This window comes from Toxoplasma gondii, chromosome Ia (genome assembly GCF_000006565.2).
Source record: "Toxoplasma gondii ME49 chromosome Ia, whole genome shotgun sequence".
Lineage (NCBI taxonomy): Eukaryota > Apicomplexa > Conoidasida > Eucoccidiorida > Sarcocystidae > Toxoplasma > Toxoplasma gondii.
The window spans coordinates 106,758-124,400 of NC_031467.1; the positions used below are offsets into that span (position 1 = coordinate 106,758).

Consider the following 17,643-nt stretch of genomic DNA (forward strand, 5'->3'; position numbering starts at 1 on the left):
GGTGCATGCAGACACAAATATGTATTTTCACACGCATGCACTTGTGCGTAGAAAACTTCTCAAAACAACCGGGACACACATGCATTAATATATGCTAACATATACAGGAATACATGTATAAATATATGTATATATATACATGTGTGAACATACAAATACATCAAGGCATATACGTATACATCATTATATATATATATATATATATATGCATAAATATGTGCTTGCATAAATATAGATATATGCATGGAACGGTATATACATGAAATTATATATATATATATATATATATATATATATATAAATTCATGTCCGGCTAATAGTGAGCAAGGATTCGATGCGGATATAACTGTGAGAGGAAAGTAGATAGCATCCCTCATGCCTCTTGAGAAAACAGTTGACGGTTCCCGCGATGAACGAAATGCGCAGAAGACAGAAGGCGAATCGCTTTTCGTCGGCTGTGCTTCTCTCGCTCGTCGGGTGCATGCAACTGTAGCATGCCTCGATTGAAAATAACTGAAAAAATTCTTTGGAGAGAGACGGAGGGTGCACTCCGCTGAAAGTGTTGAGAGAGAAGCTTTTTCTACCGAAACTTTGTGTGGAGAGAACCAGTCGTTATACAGACTCGATTTCCACGCGGTAAAAAAGCGACAGATGTTTGTGGGGAAATCAGAACTTGGGATGAAGCTCTTCGTTACAGTCGGGCACCGAGCGTATCCGTGAGACGTCGAGCTTCCTTTTTCGATGCTTTTGGAGGAAGAGTTCCCTGAATTACTCCACTGGTTCGGCCTCTCATCTCACAGCCTAAGCACGAGTCTTGGGAGAGTGCCTGCAGTGTCTCCAGTCGCCAGAGACCTCTTTGCAGTCCGTGGAGGAACGCATGCGTTACACCAGAGACGGAAGGCACTCGACTCTTGTTTGGATTAACCGCTATTCCTGGGATTGTATTTTGTGCAGTGTTTGCCTCATCTACTTGTTCCACGCATATTCTCGACCCAGTTCTAGACACTGCACGCTACTCCTAGGACTGTGTATCATACGCTGACACTCTCATCGATTTGTTCCATTTTGAGGCGCAGCACTGCGACCTGCAGAGAAAGAGAGAGATACTTGGTGATGAGAGAGAAAGTTGGTGATGAGAGAGAAAGTTGGTGATGAGTGAGGAGTGACAGCATTGAGCACAGACCGACCTCTGTCTCTTCCAGGAATTCCACCACAGGAGAACTGCCATACACAGGCAGCTGAGAAAAAACAAAGAGGCACTTTCCGGAAAAAAGAAGAAATCCAGAGGCGCGACCCCCTGGGAGGAATCGGGGAGAAAAAGACATCGCACTGAACGGAGAACGCTGCCATTGAAGAACGAGGCCGAGGTTGACGCGGTTCAGGCGTTTCTTTGCAAGCGGCACAGTTGGACGCAGAAGAAGATGACAAGCAAAAGCGAAGGATTTTCATGAAAGCAGCTATACGGGTGTCGTAGAGACAGAAACATTCTTTTCAACTCTCTCTGTCCTCTCGCTTCTTTCACGTCAAGAAACTTTATCTCAAGAGACTTCAGTGTCTCGCTCCTTTCCAATTTGCTTCTCCTCTGAACGTCGCTTCTTCTCTGCTCTTTCTTTCCGACACTTTTTTGCAAAATGACACGGCACCCCAATTGCTTTTAGACGCCGTGCTGCCTCTGTTTGGGCCGCGTCCCTCAGCCTTCCCCTCACTTCTCTTCTCCTCTTCAGGCCAACAAGGAAATCAGTTAGTTTCGTCTTGCTCTTCTCACATCCGCCACAAGTGCTCTGTCTCCTGCGGCATCTCCCTCGAAAGAGAAGCCGCTGTCTTTGCTCCTTCATCATTCAGAGACGAAGGCAGACCAAGAGGGAAAACCAACGGGAGAACAAGGGAGAGAAAAAGAGGCAGAACAAAAGAGAGAATGACAGAGACACCAAGAGGGAGAACAAGGGAGAGAACAAGAGGGAGAACAGAAGAGACAAGACAGGAGAAGGCGCAGGGCGCAGATCGAGTTCGGCACTTGGATTTGAAGTCGTGTTTTTTGCCGAGAGAGGAGAAAGGACATCGTTGTTCTCGTCGCCCCGCTCTTGAGTTTTAAACTCGTACGCTGTCTTCAAAAAGAGAAATTCTGAACGACTCAGCGCCAAACTTCCCGGCGGAAGTTTCCTGCGTCTCGCTGGAGGCCGTGGTTGAGGTGGGCGAAGCGACCTCGCCAGCAAGAAGATCAAGTGCCTCGAGGTCTTCCCTCTCTAGGAAAGAGGCTAGCGAAAGTTTCCTTTCTTCGTGGTTTTTGCCAACGAAAGGTTCTTCTCCCCGGGTGTCTTCTCCATTGCACGCTCGGTCCTCGGCCGTCTCACCATTGCAACCCCAGCGCCTCACGTCGGACCGGCTCCTTTTGCACGTCTCCTCCCACCGTGTGTCTCCTCCCTTCATCTCTTGAGGAAGAGCGTCGACAGCGGGTCGCCTGTCGTCCGCCGCTGCATCCCGTTCCTCCCGGAGAAAGTCCTTCTTTCGATTCAGCCTGGAGAAACTGTGCTGGCTGGCCTCGCGCTGGAAGGCGGAGTGTCTCCCCGTCTCGCAGTCGCGTTCGTCCTCCTGAGTTCGCCGGCCTCGTTCTTCCTCGTCTCCGCGTCTGCGCCGGTCGCAGGAGGTCCTTCTGCGCGGGAGGAAGCGAGCAGAAAAGTCGTCGCCGAAGCGGAAGAGAGACCTTCCGAGAGCATGGGAACTCAGGCGCTCGCGAAGCCAGCCTTTGGGCTTGGAGAGCAGAAACATGAGGAGACAGAAACACGCGAGATTCAGGAAAGACGCAGCCAGCGACGCCCCGCATGCCGTCCGCTTCGTCTCCGCTGGAAGCGGGAAGGTATCGGCGGCGCAGAGAAACACAAGGCCCAAAAAAAAGAGAAAAACCGCGCCGGAACCCAGGAGAAGGAACAGACACCAACTCCACATCGGCCACGAGCGACACGATACCATCTTCGAGAAAAAAAATGCAGAGACGAAAAAAAAATGCAGAGACGAAGAAGACGAGTGCCGAGACGACAAAGACGAAGGGAACGTCTACAAAACAAAGGAGGAAAAGAGAGAGAGAGAGAGACGGCTCAACCTCAAGGAACGACACTGCAAAAGGCGGCGCGGCCAGATAAGAGAGATGTTTTGAAACGAGATTAGACGGTGATGTAGTCCGCGAAAATTTTCTCGATTTCTCGATCAAACAGGTGACACCGAATCGGCATGTCCGCGTCGTAGAACGGATTCTTCAGAACATAGTCGGCGTACGCTTCGTAGACTCGCCGCAGGGACGCCTCGACTGTCGCTGGCGAGACGCCCAGCTCCGCCACCAAGACGAACTTCAAACCTGGAAAGAACCAGCAAAGTCTGAAACTTGGAGCTAAAAGGCAGCGCCTTTCTGATTCATACGTCTTTGGACTACAGTCGCTACACAGACGGAGAAGGGGCGAGAACCTGGTAAACGCGGTCGGCAGAGAACGCCGCGAACATCTCCCCTTGTTCTTAAGAGTGAAAGCGGGCAAGGAGACAAAGGAAGCAACGGGGGGGAACACAGTTGACATGCAAGAAATCGCAAGTTGAACAGCGGCTCAGTTTTTACGCGCCGACCTTCCTTCTACTCTACTTTGGTGTCTCGTGAACGACCCTCTTGTCTTGTGTTCGGCTACGTTATAGCTTTTCCGTGCTCTCGCTCTCTCGTTTTCTCTGCTCTTGGCCGGCGTTCTCCTCTCCTTTTTCCTCGCGTTCGGCTCGATTTCTTCTCTCTTTTCCGCGTTCCTCTGTCTTACTCTCTCCACCCGTTCTTCTTTCTCCTCGCGTTTTTGTTTTGGTCGCTGCAGAGTGACTCAGTGCTGGGTATCTCCTTCGGGCGTTCTCTTCCTTCTTTTCAGTCAACGACAGCTTTTCGAGCGTTTCTATTTGGTCTCGAGTTTCCGCCGTTTTCCCTCAAGTTTTCAGTTTTTTCCCCGAAAGTCCTCGGTTCTGACCTGTGCGAGTTTCCAGGCACTGGAGGCGGAAGTTGTCCGCCTCGATCAAGTTGATGCCTCGAGGCTGGAGAGCGGCAAACGGATTTCCTTTTTCCAGAGCGGCGGGAGACACTTGCGCTGCAATTGCGCTCAGTCCGTGGAACGTCGAGGCTAGCCGGATCGCGTCATTTGCCGACAGCTGGACAGCCGGTGTGAAGTTCTGCAGAAACCGAAGAGAAACAAAAATGGAAAAAAGGAGAAAAGGAGGCCGAGGGCAAGAAAAAGACCTCCAGTGCAAGAAAGGACGCACGAAGCGTTCAGCGTCAGGAAAAGAGGGGAAGCGACGAAAAGGGATGCACACAGTCAGAGGGTGGAGAGTCCAGGAACTCACAAGGCACAGAGATAAATCGAAAGAGGACGACAAAAAAGCGGCAGAGAAAGAATGGAAAGAAAGAAAGGAGACGCGGGAAAAGATGAGCGACAGAGACTACGAAAAATGCAAAAAACGGGGAATCAAGACTGACAAACGGCAGTTTCGGCACTGTGACAGGCTCGCCAGAAGGACCTGGGGGCCTCTGCGTCTCGGCACTGCTTCAAAAAGAGACACAGGGGGCGGAGTCAAGGAAGAAAAACAGTCGAAAAACTGAAAAGAAGAAGATGAGAAAACGAGCAGAGAAGAAGGACAAGAAACCTGAGGAAAACGGGAGCGGAGTGGGTCAAGACAGACGAGAGAAATTGGCAAAAAAGGGAGAGACGAAAGCGTACACAGAGGAGAGAAGAAAGAGGAGAACAAGCAACCGAGCAGAAGGAAGAGCAGTGAAGACCAGAGAAACAGAAGAGAAGAGCAATGAAAATGCTGAAGAGAAAACGCCATGGCTCGTAGAAGAAGGAACAGTTACTCCAAGAGAGAAGGAGGAGTTCAGTCCGACGAACTGTCAAACTCACCCTCTGATAGACAAGACTTCCGTGTTTGTTGTTGATGAAGAGAGAATACATCTTTCTCAAGCGAGGCGTACTTCGGCCTGCGAGAGGCACGGAGAAGAAGAGTTGAACTTGGCGAGAAGAAAACAGCAGAGGGAAAAGGCTGTCAGAATATCCACGGGGAACTCCGAGGGGACGGAGGCGAAGAGGGGAGACTTCCTGCTCCGAGAGAAACTTCCTTCAGAGAGCCGACGAATCTCGAAGAAAGTCACGACGCGAAGAAGACATCGGAAAAAAAGTGAACGCCAGCGAAAGACGCAGAAGCATGCGAGAGCGCCTCCCACTGCGAAAACGACGGAGGAAAAGAGAAGTTGCGCGGCCTCTCCTGCCCTTTCCTCCGCATAAAACTTCTTTCTTCTTTCTTTTCGAATCTTTTTTCACCGTCCTCTCTCGTAAGAGAAGAAAGGAAGGCCCTCAGACGCCTATGGGAGAAGGGAGAGAGAGAACAAGAGAGAGAGAGCAGGGGGAGAACAAGAGAGAAAGAGCAGGGGGAGAACAAAAGAGAGAAAGAGCAAGGGGAGAACAAGAGAGAGAAAGAGCAAGGGGAGAACAAGAGGGAAGACAAGAGAAAGAAGAAAAGGTGACGAGGCAGAAGTCTTTGTCTTGCAGATTTGGCGACGGAGTGACAGTTGGTGTCTGGGGGCTTTGAAGAAAATGTCGAGACGAAGTGCGTCTAGGCCAAAGTCGCGAGGCGAGCTTCGCCTGCCCTGCGAAGCTTTTTTCTCGAGGCAGATATCGAGAAAAAACGGAGGAAAAATCAGTTGGGAACTGCATGCGAAAATCGCTTCTCGTTTGAGGCAAGCCCCGCCAGGCGAGCGAGTCCAGAGGAGTGCAGCGACCGTGGACCTGGAGCTCAGAGAGGGAAAAGCGGGAGGCTTTGTTTCCTCGGTTTTTGTGAAGCGTCTCGGCGCGAGACTGGAAGAGAACCTCGAAAGCCTCCTTTTGCTTTTCCCAAGCTCGCATCGGGCTTCGCGATGCGACACACACACGCACAAGATTTCTTTTTTCCCCCGTACAAAGAGAAAACTCCTTCTTTTTGTCGTCTGAAACGCGGCATTCCGCGCTTCTCTCCTCGCCTCCGGTCTTCTTCCGGTTGCGCTCCCGCTGTTTCACCCGCTGTCCACGCTGTTCATAGGTAACACCTTGACGAAAGTTTGCCTCGCATTGACTTTTGAATTCCCCCTTCCTCAAGTTCCTCCCATCATTCCTTCGTCTTCGTCGTCTCTCCAGCCTTTCGGCGACCTCGCGCTGCCTTTTTCTCGCTTCTTCTCTCCTCAGACTCAAACGCAGCCGTCGCAGCGCGCTCGAGCGAGAGATAGAGGTCTCGCGCCGCTGGGTCCCCGGCCGCTGATACGGAAGCCGATAAGGACGGCGAGGGCCGGAGGAGAGAAGCAGAAAGGTCGACTGTGCCTCGCCAGAAGAGGAGAAGAAGAGGAGAGAAAAACCGAGACAGAGACAGAAGAACAGCTCGTGTCTCTGATTCGCGGAGTGCCACTGGGGAAAGCGAGACAGGTCAACAAGCGAAAGCGAACAGGCGTCTCTCGCGGGATTGACACACAAAAACAGAGTGGAAAAATCGAGCTCGAAGACAGAGACTTCCCTCCTTCTCATTCTCGCGGTTCTTGAGAAAAACGAAACAACGACTTCACTCGAAACGCAAAAAAAAAGACACCGGAAACCTATGTGTGAGTGGCTACTCTCAGACGAGGACGAGACCCCCGAGGAGAAGAAGCCACAGGGCCGTTTCTCTCCCGTTTCCTTGCTCTCGTTCGTTTCCTCCTTTCTTCTTCTCCACGCTCAACTCTTTTCAGTTCTCTTCCTTGCGCTGCGTTTCGCAGTTTCTACATCCACGGGGGCATTTTCATGTGCCAGGCTCTGCTCGCATCTGCAACGTCAACGCACTCGCCAGGATCTAGCCTTGAGAGAGAATTCCTTCCTCTCACGTTTTTGACTCTCCCTGCTTCTTCTCTCACTCCTCTCGATCGGACCTCTGCTCGTCTTCCATCTTCTCCTTCTGTCTTTGCAGTTTCTCTCTTCTTCTCCCGCAATCTCCAGCTGTCTCCCCTCCCACCGTACCTCCCTCGCTTCTCTTCTTCCGGCTCCCCACGATGACTCAAACGCCATCTGGTCGTGGAAGAAGTTTCTCTTCCTCTTCTTCCTCTTCTTCCTCTTCTTCGCTCTCTTGTGAGTCTTCGTCACCTCCGCTCTGTGGGAAGGATCAAGGCGCCCCAGCAACTTTTCTCGACGGCGTTTCTCGCCTCCTATTCTGGCGCCCATCCAGCGGCCCTCTTGCCCTCAACTGCCGCAGGCATCCTCACTACGTTCGCATTCTTCGCGACGGATTGACTGCTCTGTATGCTGGTCGAGGCGACTACACAGACGTCGGGGTATAGCCATGAAAGCGCAGACAGCGCGTTCCTTTCTCGGGACTCCTCTTTCTCTCCCTCTTCTCGCTTTTGTTTCTCTTGTCGCGACGTTCTTCGTCTTCTTCTGTCTCCACCTCCCTTTTGGGGTGCTCTCTGCCTTCTTGAGGCGTTCCCCAGGCAGAGGAAGAAGATGCCCTGCGACGCGGAGGAAGCCATCTGATACCGTTTGTCGCGCCTGTTCCTCGCTCTTCCTTCTGGAGCTTCTGATCTTTCTCCGCCCTGGTCTTTCAAGTCTGCTGCGAGGTCTCGTCTTTTTTGCTCGAGGTCTCTTGCTTGCTTCTAACGTTGTCGCATCGTTTTGGACAGCGACCTCTTTTCTCTTCTCCGGGCGTCTTCCTCCCCTCAGACTCTGCCTTTTCCCTCCAAACGCCTCTTTGTCGTGTATCCAGTGTTTCCTCTTTTCGATGAGGTCTCTGCCTCCTCTCCGCGATTTCTCGTCTTCCTGTACGGTTTAGTTTTTTTCTTGCACAAGCTTCCATGAAGACAGCCGTGTCTGTGGCGGATCTTTCCTGAACTTTGTTTTTAGGTTGTTCAGGCAGAGAAGCCTGCAGCGACGACATGCGCCGTGTACTACTTTGAAGTTCAAATCCTCTCGGCTTCTTCTCCACCTCACATCTGCGTCGGATTCACCACCAAGAGCGCTGCCCTCACGAAACATCCGGGCGTCGAACCGCAGTAAACGAAGAAGGACGCGTTCTGTGTTTCGTCATGTCCCTGCTCTCTCTTTCTCTCCCCCTTTTTTCCAGTTTCATACTCCGTTCGCTTCTCGTCACTTGATGTTTCTTTCTTCCTCGCCCTGTGTCTCTCAAGCCTCCTTTCTCGCGCGCTCCTTGGCTCCCCCTTTCTCCCGCCTTCTGTCTCGCCTCCGCTTCAGGCCTCAGCCAATTATTGAGAGACACTCTGTCGAGCCCAAGACAGTGGCCTCAGACTCCCAAGGATGCACAGCTGAAAGCGTTGGAGTTCAACCTCCCACCGGCTTTCGCCTTTGCTTCGAAGCTTTGTCTTTAGCAAAGTTTTGCTGTCCACGCGGACTCCTCTCCCTCCTTGTGCCTGTCTTTCTGCGGCCGCCATCTTTACCTGTGCCCTCTCCCCTGCCTCACTTCTCTCTGCTTCGTCTGCTTTTTCCATCTCTTTTTTCTGTCTCTTTGAGTCCTTCCGTGTATCTCTCCTTTCTCTTGCCCTTCTGTCAAGTCCTGTCTGTCTCTCCTCTGTCAGATCCTTGTCGTTTCTTCGTCGCTGCCTCTCCGTTCTCCCTCCTTACTGTCGCGTTTGAATCTCTTTTCTCTGCACCGTTGTCCTTCTCTGCCTCGGTTCTCTCTGCCTCGGTTCTCTCTGCCTCGGTTCTCTCTGTCTCGGCATCCCGCCGTACCCCAGGCGCCGGCAGCGCGAACCGAAGAGTCTTTCTCCTTGGCTTCGAGTCTTCGTTTGAGCACCTCCTCGGCGCGCGCTACGCGCCCGCTGTCTCGACTGCGGTTAAACGCGCGTTCTCGCTGGTGTCTGTTTTTGTTGCATGCAGTTCGGTAGGCTACCGCGCCGAGGATGGGCGGAAACTCGTCGCTTCCGCATCCGCCTCTTCGCTCTCTCGAGGCGGCGTCTTGCCTGGCGAGGCCTTCAGCTCTCCCTACGGAGCTGGCGACGTTGTGGGGTGTGGTATCCACTATTTGTCGAAAAAAATCTTCTTTACGAAGAACGGCGTCTGTCTCGGCGTCGCTGGGAAGGCCGACGCTCGCGTACAGTACCTCCCCAGTGCAGGAATGCACGGCGCTGACGAGAGGGTCAAATTCAACTTCACAGGGCCCTTCGCCTTCGACTTGAAAGCCATGCTGCAGGTGAGCGAAGCAACAGGAGGAGTAGCAGTGTCCGAACCGTAGAGCGAGAGCAAGAGAAAGAAGAGAAGGACGATACGGGGAAGAGAAACCGAGAGAACGGGAAGGAGACAAGGAAGAGAAGGCGAGGACGAGGACAAAACGCGGTAGAGGAAAAGGAAGAGGAGTGGACGGGGGGGAAAAAGGAAGGAGGCGACGAAGGAGAAGAGGAAGACGTCGGAGAAGCAAGGAAACGAAGACGGAGAGGAGTTCGAGCAGAAAACAGAAGCATACAACAATGATGTGGATCCGAGAAGGGAGACGACCAAAAGCTCGTTTGCAGCCGAAGCTTCCCTTGCCTTACCTCGCTCTACACCTCTCTTGTTTTCTTCTTTGCTCGAGGGTCTGGTACGCTTCTGTGTCTCCCCGGTTCCCTCTGGAAAGTGAACTGCGATGCGTCTCTGCCTGAATACGGTCGCTTGCCTCGTTCAAATGCGAGCCAGAACTTCGACAGTGTATTCTTAGAAGGACCTATCAAGCGCTGGCGTTTCGTTCTGTCACGAGTCGGTCTCCTCGCTTTCCTCGCGATGCCTCTGTCTAACTTGCTCTTTTTCCTGTGTGTCTCTTTTTCTTCCTTTTCGGCTTTTCCGTCTCCCTCCTTCCTCCTCCTCTAGTGCGACTTAGTGGAGGAGAGACAGAGAATCAAAGCCGATCTTGAACGCGACGCGAGGCTCGCCGCTCTCGTCTCTCCCGCCTCTCTCACAGAAGTCGTGCGAAGCTACTTGCTGCATGCAGCCTTCTCCCGGACCCTCGCGGCGTTTGAGCGCGCACTGACCAAACGCGACAAAGGCGAGACCAGAAAAAACGACGAAGAAAACGGGGAAGGCAGAGAGACAGAAGCCGGAGAGAGAGCACTCGAAGAGAGAGCAGTTGAAGAGAGAGCAGTCGAAGAGAGAGCAGTTGAAGAGAGAGCAGTCGAAGAGAGAGCAGTCGAAGAGAGAGCAGTTGAAGAGAGAGCAGTCGAAGAGAGGACATGCACACAGATGGAAATCTCAGTGGCAGAAGAAGGGAATCCCGAGGGACTTGGAGAGGGAGAAGAAGCGAGGATCCGAAGGACGATAGGTCGAGGACAAGGGCAAGAGGTAGCTCGAGACGAAGAGAGAGTGGAATCGTCGATGCGGACGGAAGAGACAGACGCCGAAGCAAGTGAGAGTTTTCGTTTGCCTTCTCGTTGATTTCAGGAAGAAAGCGAGATGGCGGGGAAACGGGGGGGAGAGTGCATGCGGAGACACGCGAAGGCAAGAAACGGATGGGGGTGACGAGCTCGGTGGACAAATGCCGAAAAGCGCGTCTTCTGCAGTTCCCAACGCGGAGCGCGAAAGACGCTGGAGACGCACAGGAGGCGACGCAGAGCTCCGGAGAGGTTCGGCTTGCGTCTGAGCAGAACATGCGCGTGGAGAGAGATCTCCGGCGACGCTGAGAGGCAGAGAGGGGCGGCAGACAGCTAGCCGATGCGTCTTTGTCGTGAAGGGAAGTTTCTGGGATGACCTCTGCGTCTCGAGAGTTTCTCGAAAGCGCCTTTCTGGCGAGATGTTGCGTCACGGGGGGCGGCGAGAAGGACTGATAAATAAAGCTAAGAAAACCACGAAGATTCCTGCATGTTCGTTTTTCACGACAAAGGCGCGTCTCCGAACGGAGCCGGGAGACGGTCGGTTCTCTCCAGACCTGTACAGAGTGGTAAAGTGTAGCTTCTCCCCCCGAGGACTCTCTCGCTCGCCTTTGCCGTTGCCTTGTTCCCTGCACGCGCTTGGGTCGGTGACTTGGTCTGCTTGTTCGTCGACTTTTTTCTGGGCAACGCTCTCTGTGGAGTTTCACAGAGCAGACTCTGGAGGCCTGCCATGTTTGGAAAAAGCCTCTCGTCTGGTCGGAAACGCCAGTGCGTACCCTAAGCATGTTGAGTCAGCCTCCGACGCGAAGCATCTCGAGAACAACCTCGTCGTCGATGTTCAGTCCTCCGAACAAGCTGACGGTGTTTTTCTCGAGCACGTTGCTTTTCTCGCATTTCTTCGAGTTTTCCTGTCCTTTCCTCGACGTTCTCAGAGAGCAGCGGCGCCTCGCGGCTTGAACCGTCCAGCGCTGAAGCCGCTGCTGCGGGAGGTTCGACGCGTCGCACCGCCCTCAGCATTTCTTTCCGACCTTCCTCGTGGGTCGCTGCATCTCCCCTGGCGGCGGCGCAACTTTCTGCTGCTTTCTGGAGAAACGACAAAGAGGAAGGAGAAGAACTCTCCATGCGCGAAGAAGCCAGCGAACGGGAAGACGAAGTATGCAGTGTAAGTGACCCAAACTCTCTCTCCTCCAGCGCGGTGACGCTTCCACCGGGAGTGCCTCAGCGTACAGGTCCCAGGAGATTCGTGTCTAGTACCATCCTTGTCAGGAGGAGACTTTCATCGAGTGAGAAAATGTCTCGCGCGGCTTTCTGTGCATGCATTGGGAGAGAAGTCTTGTCTTCGAAGGACTCACAGACGCGATGCGTCGCCTCCTCGTCTCCTTCTTCAGGCGAAGGAGATGCTTTTTCGTGACAAACGACTGGAACTCGGAAACGTGTGGGTCGGAGAGGGACAAGCCAGAAAGTATCTCTCTGTTGGTTTGCCTTTCTTCTCCTTTCACTGTTGTCTATTGTCATTCTTCCTCTCTTCTTCTGTTGCTTCTCCTGCTCCTCCGTCTCCTAGCCATCCCCCTTCTTCTCCTTCTCTTTCTTCGCCTCTTTCTCCTTCTTTCGTACCCTCTTCTTCTGCGGGGGCGTCCCCGTCTTGCTGTCTCCTTTTCCTGCCTCCCTTGTTTCTTTTCTTCTGTTTCCAGGTTTCTCCTGTTTGTGCGCGTTTCTTCCTTCGTATCATGTTGAGATGGTTGTGTTCTCTTCGTTATCTTCACGGCTTTGTCTTCTTCTTTTCAAGGCTTCTCTTTGCGACCGTACGCCGAGCGTCCACACCACGACTGAGAGCACTTCGATTCTCCTCGCGTCTCTGACAAAGAGGAAAGGTAAGCAAAATAAGCAAAAGACAGCCGTCTTCTTCCTCTGTTTCGTCTGTTTGCGCTCCCTTTTCCCCAGTTTCCTTTCTCTTCCACTCTCTGTGGTTGCCTCTTTCTCCTGTCTGTGTGTGTAGTGCTTGTCTGTTTATCTATTTATTCCTCGATTTCGATGCCTTGCTCTCCTCTTTGTTTTCCTTCTTTCCATTGTCCCTCGACCTCGTTTTCCTGCCGTATTTTTCGGTTTGCCCTTCTCCGTCGACCTCTCTTTTCCTCTCTCTTTCTGTTTCTTGTCCCCGCTCTGCGTATCTCTGTCTCTGCTCTCGTCGAGTGTTCAGTCATTTCCTTCTTCGTCTTTCTTCAGAACTCAAGCAAGCGATCGTCGAAGGGAGGTCCGACGCTGCCGCCGAGATTCTGGAAACTTCGTTCCCTGCCATCTTCTCCACGAAAAACGAAGATTTCCAGGTAGCTGCACGACGCGTTGCTGGACCATGGCGTCACCGCGAAGCAAACTGCTACGCTTCTTCTCTTGAAGAGCCATCTGTTCCCCTCCTTTTCTGTTCCCTCTCCATTTTTCTCTTCTCTCTTCCGGCTTGTCATCCGTCTTCTTTCTCCTCGTCCCCCTCCATTCTTCTCTGTCCCTTTGTTTTTCGCTTCCTTTCTTCCTTATCTTCTTCGGTGTCTCCACGCTTCCTCAGGCGCGTTGAAATGTTCTTTCTTTGCCCGATCGATTTCACCCCCTCCATACCTCCTTCGATTTCGCGAACGGTGCCCGTTGTCTTCCTCTTCACTTCTTATTACTTCCCTCTGCCTCTGGTGCCTCTGGTGTTTGAGTGCTCTCCATTCGTCTCCATTATCCTCCCTGTCTCTCTGAAAGTTTCTCTGCCTTCGTCTGTCTTCCTGTGTTTCTGTCTTCTGTCGCTGCGTCAGTCTCTGTTGTCTGTTCGCGTGGAAGTAGTTCTCTGTACGTCGTCTTCTTCGTTTTCGTTTATCCCACTGTTCAGGACATCCCCTTCAGTGTGCTTTGTTTCTTCTTGCTGCAAGGCAAATTGTGTTTCTCTGTTCAGCCATTCCTCTATGGCAAAGTCTTTCTCATTCCTTTCAGGACAACTCTGGTGCCCGGTTTTTCTGACTCTGGTTCTGTCTTTTTCTGGCGTATCTTCTCGTGTCTTTTCTTCGTTCAGGACAGCTCTTTCGCTCTTTCTCTGCTGTACACGCAGCAGCTGATTGACTTGCTTCGCCCCCCACAGCGCGCCGTCTCGGCTGCGATTTCTTGGATGCGAGAAAAGATCGCTCCTCTCCTCCAAGACGCCTCTCCCCATGTTCGACAGGCTGTCACTGTAGGTCGTCAGGACCGGCGGCAAGGAGGGGAGAGTCGAACGACAGCACCCTGGAGAGGAACGAACGAGCGAGACAAGAAGACAGAAAATGGAGAGACAGGGAGAAGCGAACGCGAAGAAGTGACTCATGGGGAAAGAAGGGAAGACGCGAGAGACAAGAAAGAAGAGAAGAAGAGAGAAAACGAAAAGAGGAGGACAGGAACAGAAAGGCACCATAGGAGGACGGGGGGGAGAGGAGAGCAGGGGGACCTGGAGAACCACAGGAAGAACATGGAGAGGGAACCTGAAGAGAAAGAGAAAGACTGCTGTCTGCGTTTGCAGACTCGGCTGATGTTTTTCTTTCGAAGCAAGGCACAGTGTCGGGTGAGATGTTGTTTTTGAAAGTGAGGCATATCCCAAAAATAAACTGGCGGTGTCTGGGAGAAATGCTCCTCAACTCGAGAGGGCGGACTGGTGTTCAGGTCTTTCTTGAAAGACCTACGGTCACCTACGCCCTGTCCAGAAATCTCGATATCCCGATGAGCACTCTGCGTCCCCCTGGCAGGCTGCATGGAGACCAGGGATGACAGTCGCATTGCCTGGGAGCTGTTTAGGAACTGAAAGAAAGTTGTTCGCGCCTGATGTGTGTGGGCAGGTCTCGACTCTTCTGTAGGCTAACGGACTACACTTTGAGAGACTTCTTTTCTGGCCTTTTGCAGGAATGTTGCGGACTTCTCGCCTACGCAGAACCGGAGCGAAGTTCGCTGGCTGCCTTCTTCGATTTAAACAGACGAACTGTCGTGGCGACAGCCGTGAACAGATGCGTCCTTCGTGAGTCTGCTAGTCGCTCGTTTTTCTGTTTTCTTTTCCCCGACTGTTTCGCTGTCTTCGCCTAGAGGATATCCCGCATCTGCTTCGCCTTCCTTCTCCCGGTTTGCGGCTTTTCCTTCTCTCTCCTTTCCTTTTTTTCTCGCTGTCTTTCTCCCGCTCCTCATTTCTCGTTCTGCTCTACTTCTCGCCTCTCTTGCCTCTTTCTCTCTCTCTTCCTGCTGGTTCTCCTCTCCTGTCTGCTTCTCTCAGTCTTCTCTTTTGTTCTTTCTTCTTCCTTCTTCCTTCTTCTCCTCTTACTCCTTTGGCCATTGAGCCTCTGTTCTGACACGGGTGTTTCACCTCTCTTTTATTCGGTTCGTTCTCCGTTTCTTCCTCTGCTAGGAAGCATCTTCGTGTCTGTGACCTTCACAGCGAAACGGAAAGTGAAGGACGCGCGTTTCGTCTGTCTTGCATGCTTTATTCCACTAAGCCCCAAAGCCTTTCTCCTCCACTTTGCCAAATAGCATCCTCTCGAACGCCGCCAGCGCTCTCTGCCTATCGATTTCTCCTCTAATGCATGCTTCCGCTTCTGACGCACTTTCTCGGCTTTCCGTCCTTTTGTCGGCACCGCCACCGCGCCCCCCTAAATTATATATATATATATATATATATATATATATTCATATACATATATTCATATATATATATATATATATTCATATACATATATTCATATATATATATATATATACTTGTATATGTATATATATGAATATATGTCTGTCCTGTTCTTTGTAACCACAGCCTGTTCTTTTTTTTCTCTGTCTTTTATTTCTGGCTGGTTAAAATGTTGTCAGGTCACCATTTCCAAATTTCCTGCTGGTCTCCTTTGGAAATTCTCGTCAGGCACCTCATCGCGTGCAGGTGCGCCGAATATAGGCCGAGTCGCGTGAACGGCTCGAACGCTGGTGCTTCCTCTCTCTTTTCACTCTGCATTCCTTTTCTCTGTCTGTGGTCGGTGACTTTTCCCAGGAGTTTCTTGCTGATCCGAAGGGGGTTTTCGCACCGTGTGTGAGCTTCCCCCTGCACTGGACCCGACTTCTGTTGACGGTGAATCGAGGAACTTCCATCCTTCCGTCGTTTCTCGGCGTTGTGTCTCTGCTGTCTTTCGTCCTCTCGCTTTCCTGTCGCGTCTTTTCTCTCTTTGAGCCGCCACGGCGCTTGTCTGTGTCGACTCGCGATTCATTCCTTTTTTCGACGCTCTTCAGGTCACCCAATTTTTCGCCTTCCTTCACCCGTTTCACTCCGCTGCTTCCCCCGCGACGTTGTTGTGAACGCGGTTCCTCATCGCGCGTCGCCTCTTTTCTTTTCTCAGACAGCTGCTGCGCGAGGCCTCTGGAAACCGGGGGCCTGTGCCTTCGCCGAGCTTGTTCTGCTACCCCCCGCCGATGCGTCTTCTTCTGCAGCCTTCAGAGGCCAAGTTGGCGGGCCAGAATTCAGAGAATGGCCCCCCCCTTATCGCCGACGACGGTGACGAAGACCTCGGAGAGTTGCCGCTGCTCTACAGTCCTTAAGAAAGAGAGAACTTTCGTTCCTCAGAGAAACGAAGACTCAGAGAAACGAAGACTCCTCCGACGGGTGTAGAGGGCGGTAAAGCGTCATCTCATGAAATTCAGGACTCTGTCTGAAGCGCAGACACACCTTCAAACATTTTCCGCGTTCGCTTCAGCGCCTCGTCAATTCTCTGCTGAGTCTTCAGTGCCGAGGGAGGGACTTCTCTCAGTCGGCAAAGACGTCCGAAGAAATCGACGGTCTCTCCCCGCATATTCCTTGTATCCAGGTCTGCGGAGGCAAATGGCGCATGCATTTCTGGAGATGAGTCGCCGAAAAACACAGAAGGACGCCTCGTTTTCCTTGTCTGTGTCTGTATGTTGATGTGACGAGGGCTCCCTTCACGGTCCTGCGGTGCCTATAGGGTATGTGTAGAGTTGCGCAGTTTGGATGTTGGGTGTGCCTGCAAAGGTCATGAGGAGAGAGGCGTTCTGCAGAAGCGCCGAGGAAACTCGCGCGTCTGCAGAACGCCTCTGGAAACGGCCCGGGATAAGGCAGAGGGCATGAGTTTCTACTCATGGAAAAAACTGAAGCAAGTCGATGTGAAGGAAAGACGAGGCTGTGGGTGGGTGTGTAGGCAACTGTAAACGCACCCCACAGCCGCTGGGCGTCTGCGTCCTACGGTAGCCTGCCTTCTTTGTCCTGTACGAAAGAACAGTCTTTTCGAGTCTCTGCGACGCTCTGAATCGGAAACAGGGTAAATAAAGGAGAAGGCGAAGTGTGTTCTGTGTACTTTTCTGTGCTGCATTTCACGTTCTCGAATGCTCGTCCATTCCAGTAAGACAAAGAGAAAAGTATCAATTCTGGTCTCGGTAATCTCCTCTTCTATGGAATTGGCTTTTCTCTTTGCGTGCTCCGCGACGAATGCCTCCACGTCTTGCGAGTCCGTTGCTTCTTCCTTCCTCTCCAGGCTACTCCGACAATCAAAAGGTCTGTAATGCTTTTCTCTTACTGTGAGTTATCGCATCTTTTTGTTAGCAAGAAACGAGACGATACACCATGAAACAGCCTCACTCCATCTATCTCTTCTTTTCTTTCCCCATGTATCTAAGCGGACCATGTACATTTGCATGCACATACAAACAAGTATACATATATATATGTATATATGTATATATATATATATATATATTTGTATACGTGTGTGTATATATGTAGATATATATGAACAGTTCCCAGCTTGGATATCGTTCTTTGAGCTGTCTCAAGGAGTCTAGGGCGGTGGTGCCGTATACAGCAATCGTGAAGCGCCTGTTTTTTTTTCCTAACTGGAGTTCCCCATCAGGAGACAAGACTTTCCTGGCTTCTTCCAGGCTGTAACTCGCAAGAGGGGGAGAAACCAAAAAGCAGGATTTGTTTTTTGTGGAAACTCGGAGGGTTCTTCTCTCGACGCGTGTGGACTGTCTACGACGGGAGATGAATGCGGTCTTTCTCAGTTCCATCATGAATACAAAAAACTTCTTTTGCATTACAGTGTGGCGATTGAAGCGAGCGCCAGCAGTCTTCCACCTGGCTGCGCAGGCTTCCTTTCTCTCCTTTCTCTGACGAGGCATCACACCGAACCTCGGAAGACAAAGTCGTTTTGAACGATTGAGTCGGTTTAAGGAAATCAAAAGCACTTTCACTAATACCCTCCACAAGCAACGTGACTGGAGGACCTCCACCGTTGCCTGAAAGTGAGCATGTGTCTGCGGTCACC

At 51.8% G+C, this 17,643-nt stretch overlaps 3 protein-coding genes across 3 annotated transcripts; 1 reads left to right on the forward strand and 2 right to left on the reverse strand.

Annotated features, from left to right (window-relative positions):
• Positions 1–1,289: 1,289 nt before the first annotated feature.
• Positions 1,290–2,967, reverse strand: TGME49_293040 (hypothetical protein; the record flags this gene model as incomplete). The annotated part of the gene is made up of 1 exon (XM_002370075.1): positions 1,290–2,967. One exon carries the CDS (start codon positions 2,965–2,967, stop codon positions 2,089–2,091), a length of 879 nt encoding a protein of 292 aa, XP_002370116.1. The 3' UTR covers positions 1,290–2,088.
• Positions 2,968–3,002: 35 nt separating this feature from the next.
• TGME49_293050 (sybindin family protein) lies at positions 3,003–5,685 on the reverse strand. The gene is made up of 3 exons (XM_002370076.2): positions 4,911–5,685; positions 3,987–4,185; positions 3,003–3,349 (listed from the first exon to the last, which is right to left on the reverse strand). The coding sequence occupies exons 1-3, from the start codon at positions 4,959–4,961 to the stop codon at positions 3,159–3,161; spliced, it is 441 nt and encodes a 146-aa protein (XP_002370117.1). The 5' UTR covers positions 4,962–5,685; the 3' UTR covers positions 3,003–3,158.
• A 294-nt stretch (positions 5,686–5,979) lies between these two features.
• TGME49_293060 (SPRY domain-containing protein) lies at positions 5,980–17,559 on the forward strand. The gene is made up of 11 exons (XM_002370077.2): positions 5,980–7,333; positions 7,899–8,047; positions 8,889–9,201; positions 9,852–10,383; positions 11,278–11,507; positions 12,132–12,216; positions 12,569–12,669; positions 13,389–13,544; positions 14,243–14,354; positions 15,191–15,257; positions 15,709–17,559. Exons 1-11 carry the CDS (start codon positions 7,055–7,057, stop codon positions 15,905–15,907), a joined length of 2,223 nt encoding a protein of 740 aa, XP_002370118.1. The 5' UTR covers positions 5,980–7,054; the 3' UTR covers positions 15,908–17,559.
• Positions 17,560–17,643: the final 84 nt, after the last annotated feature.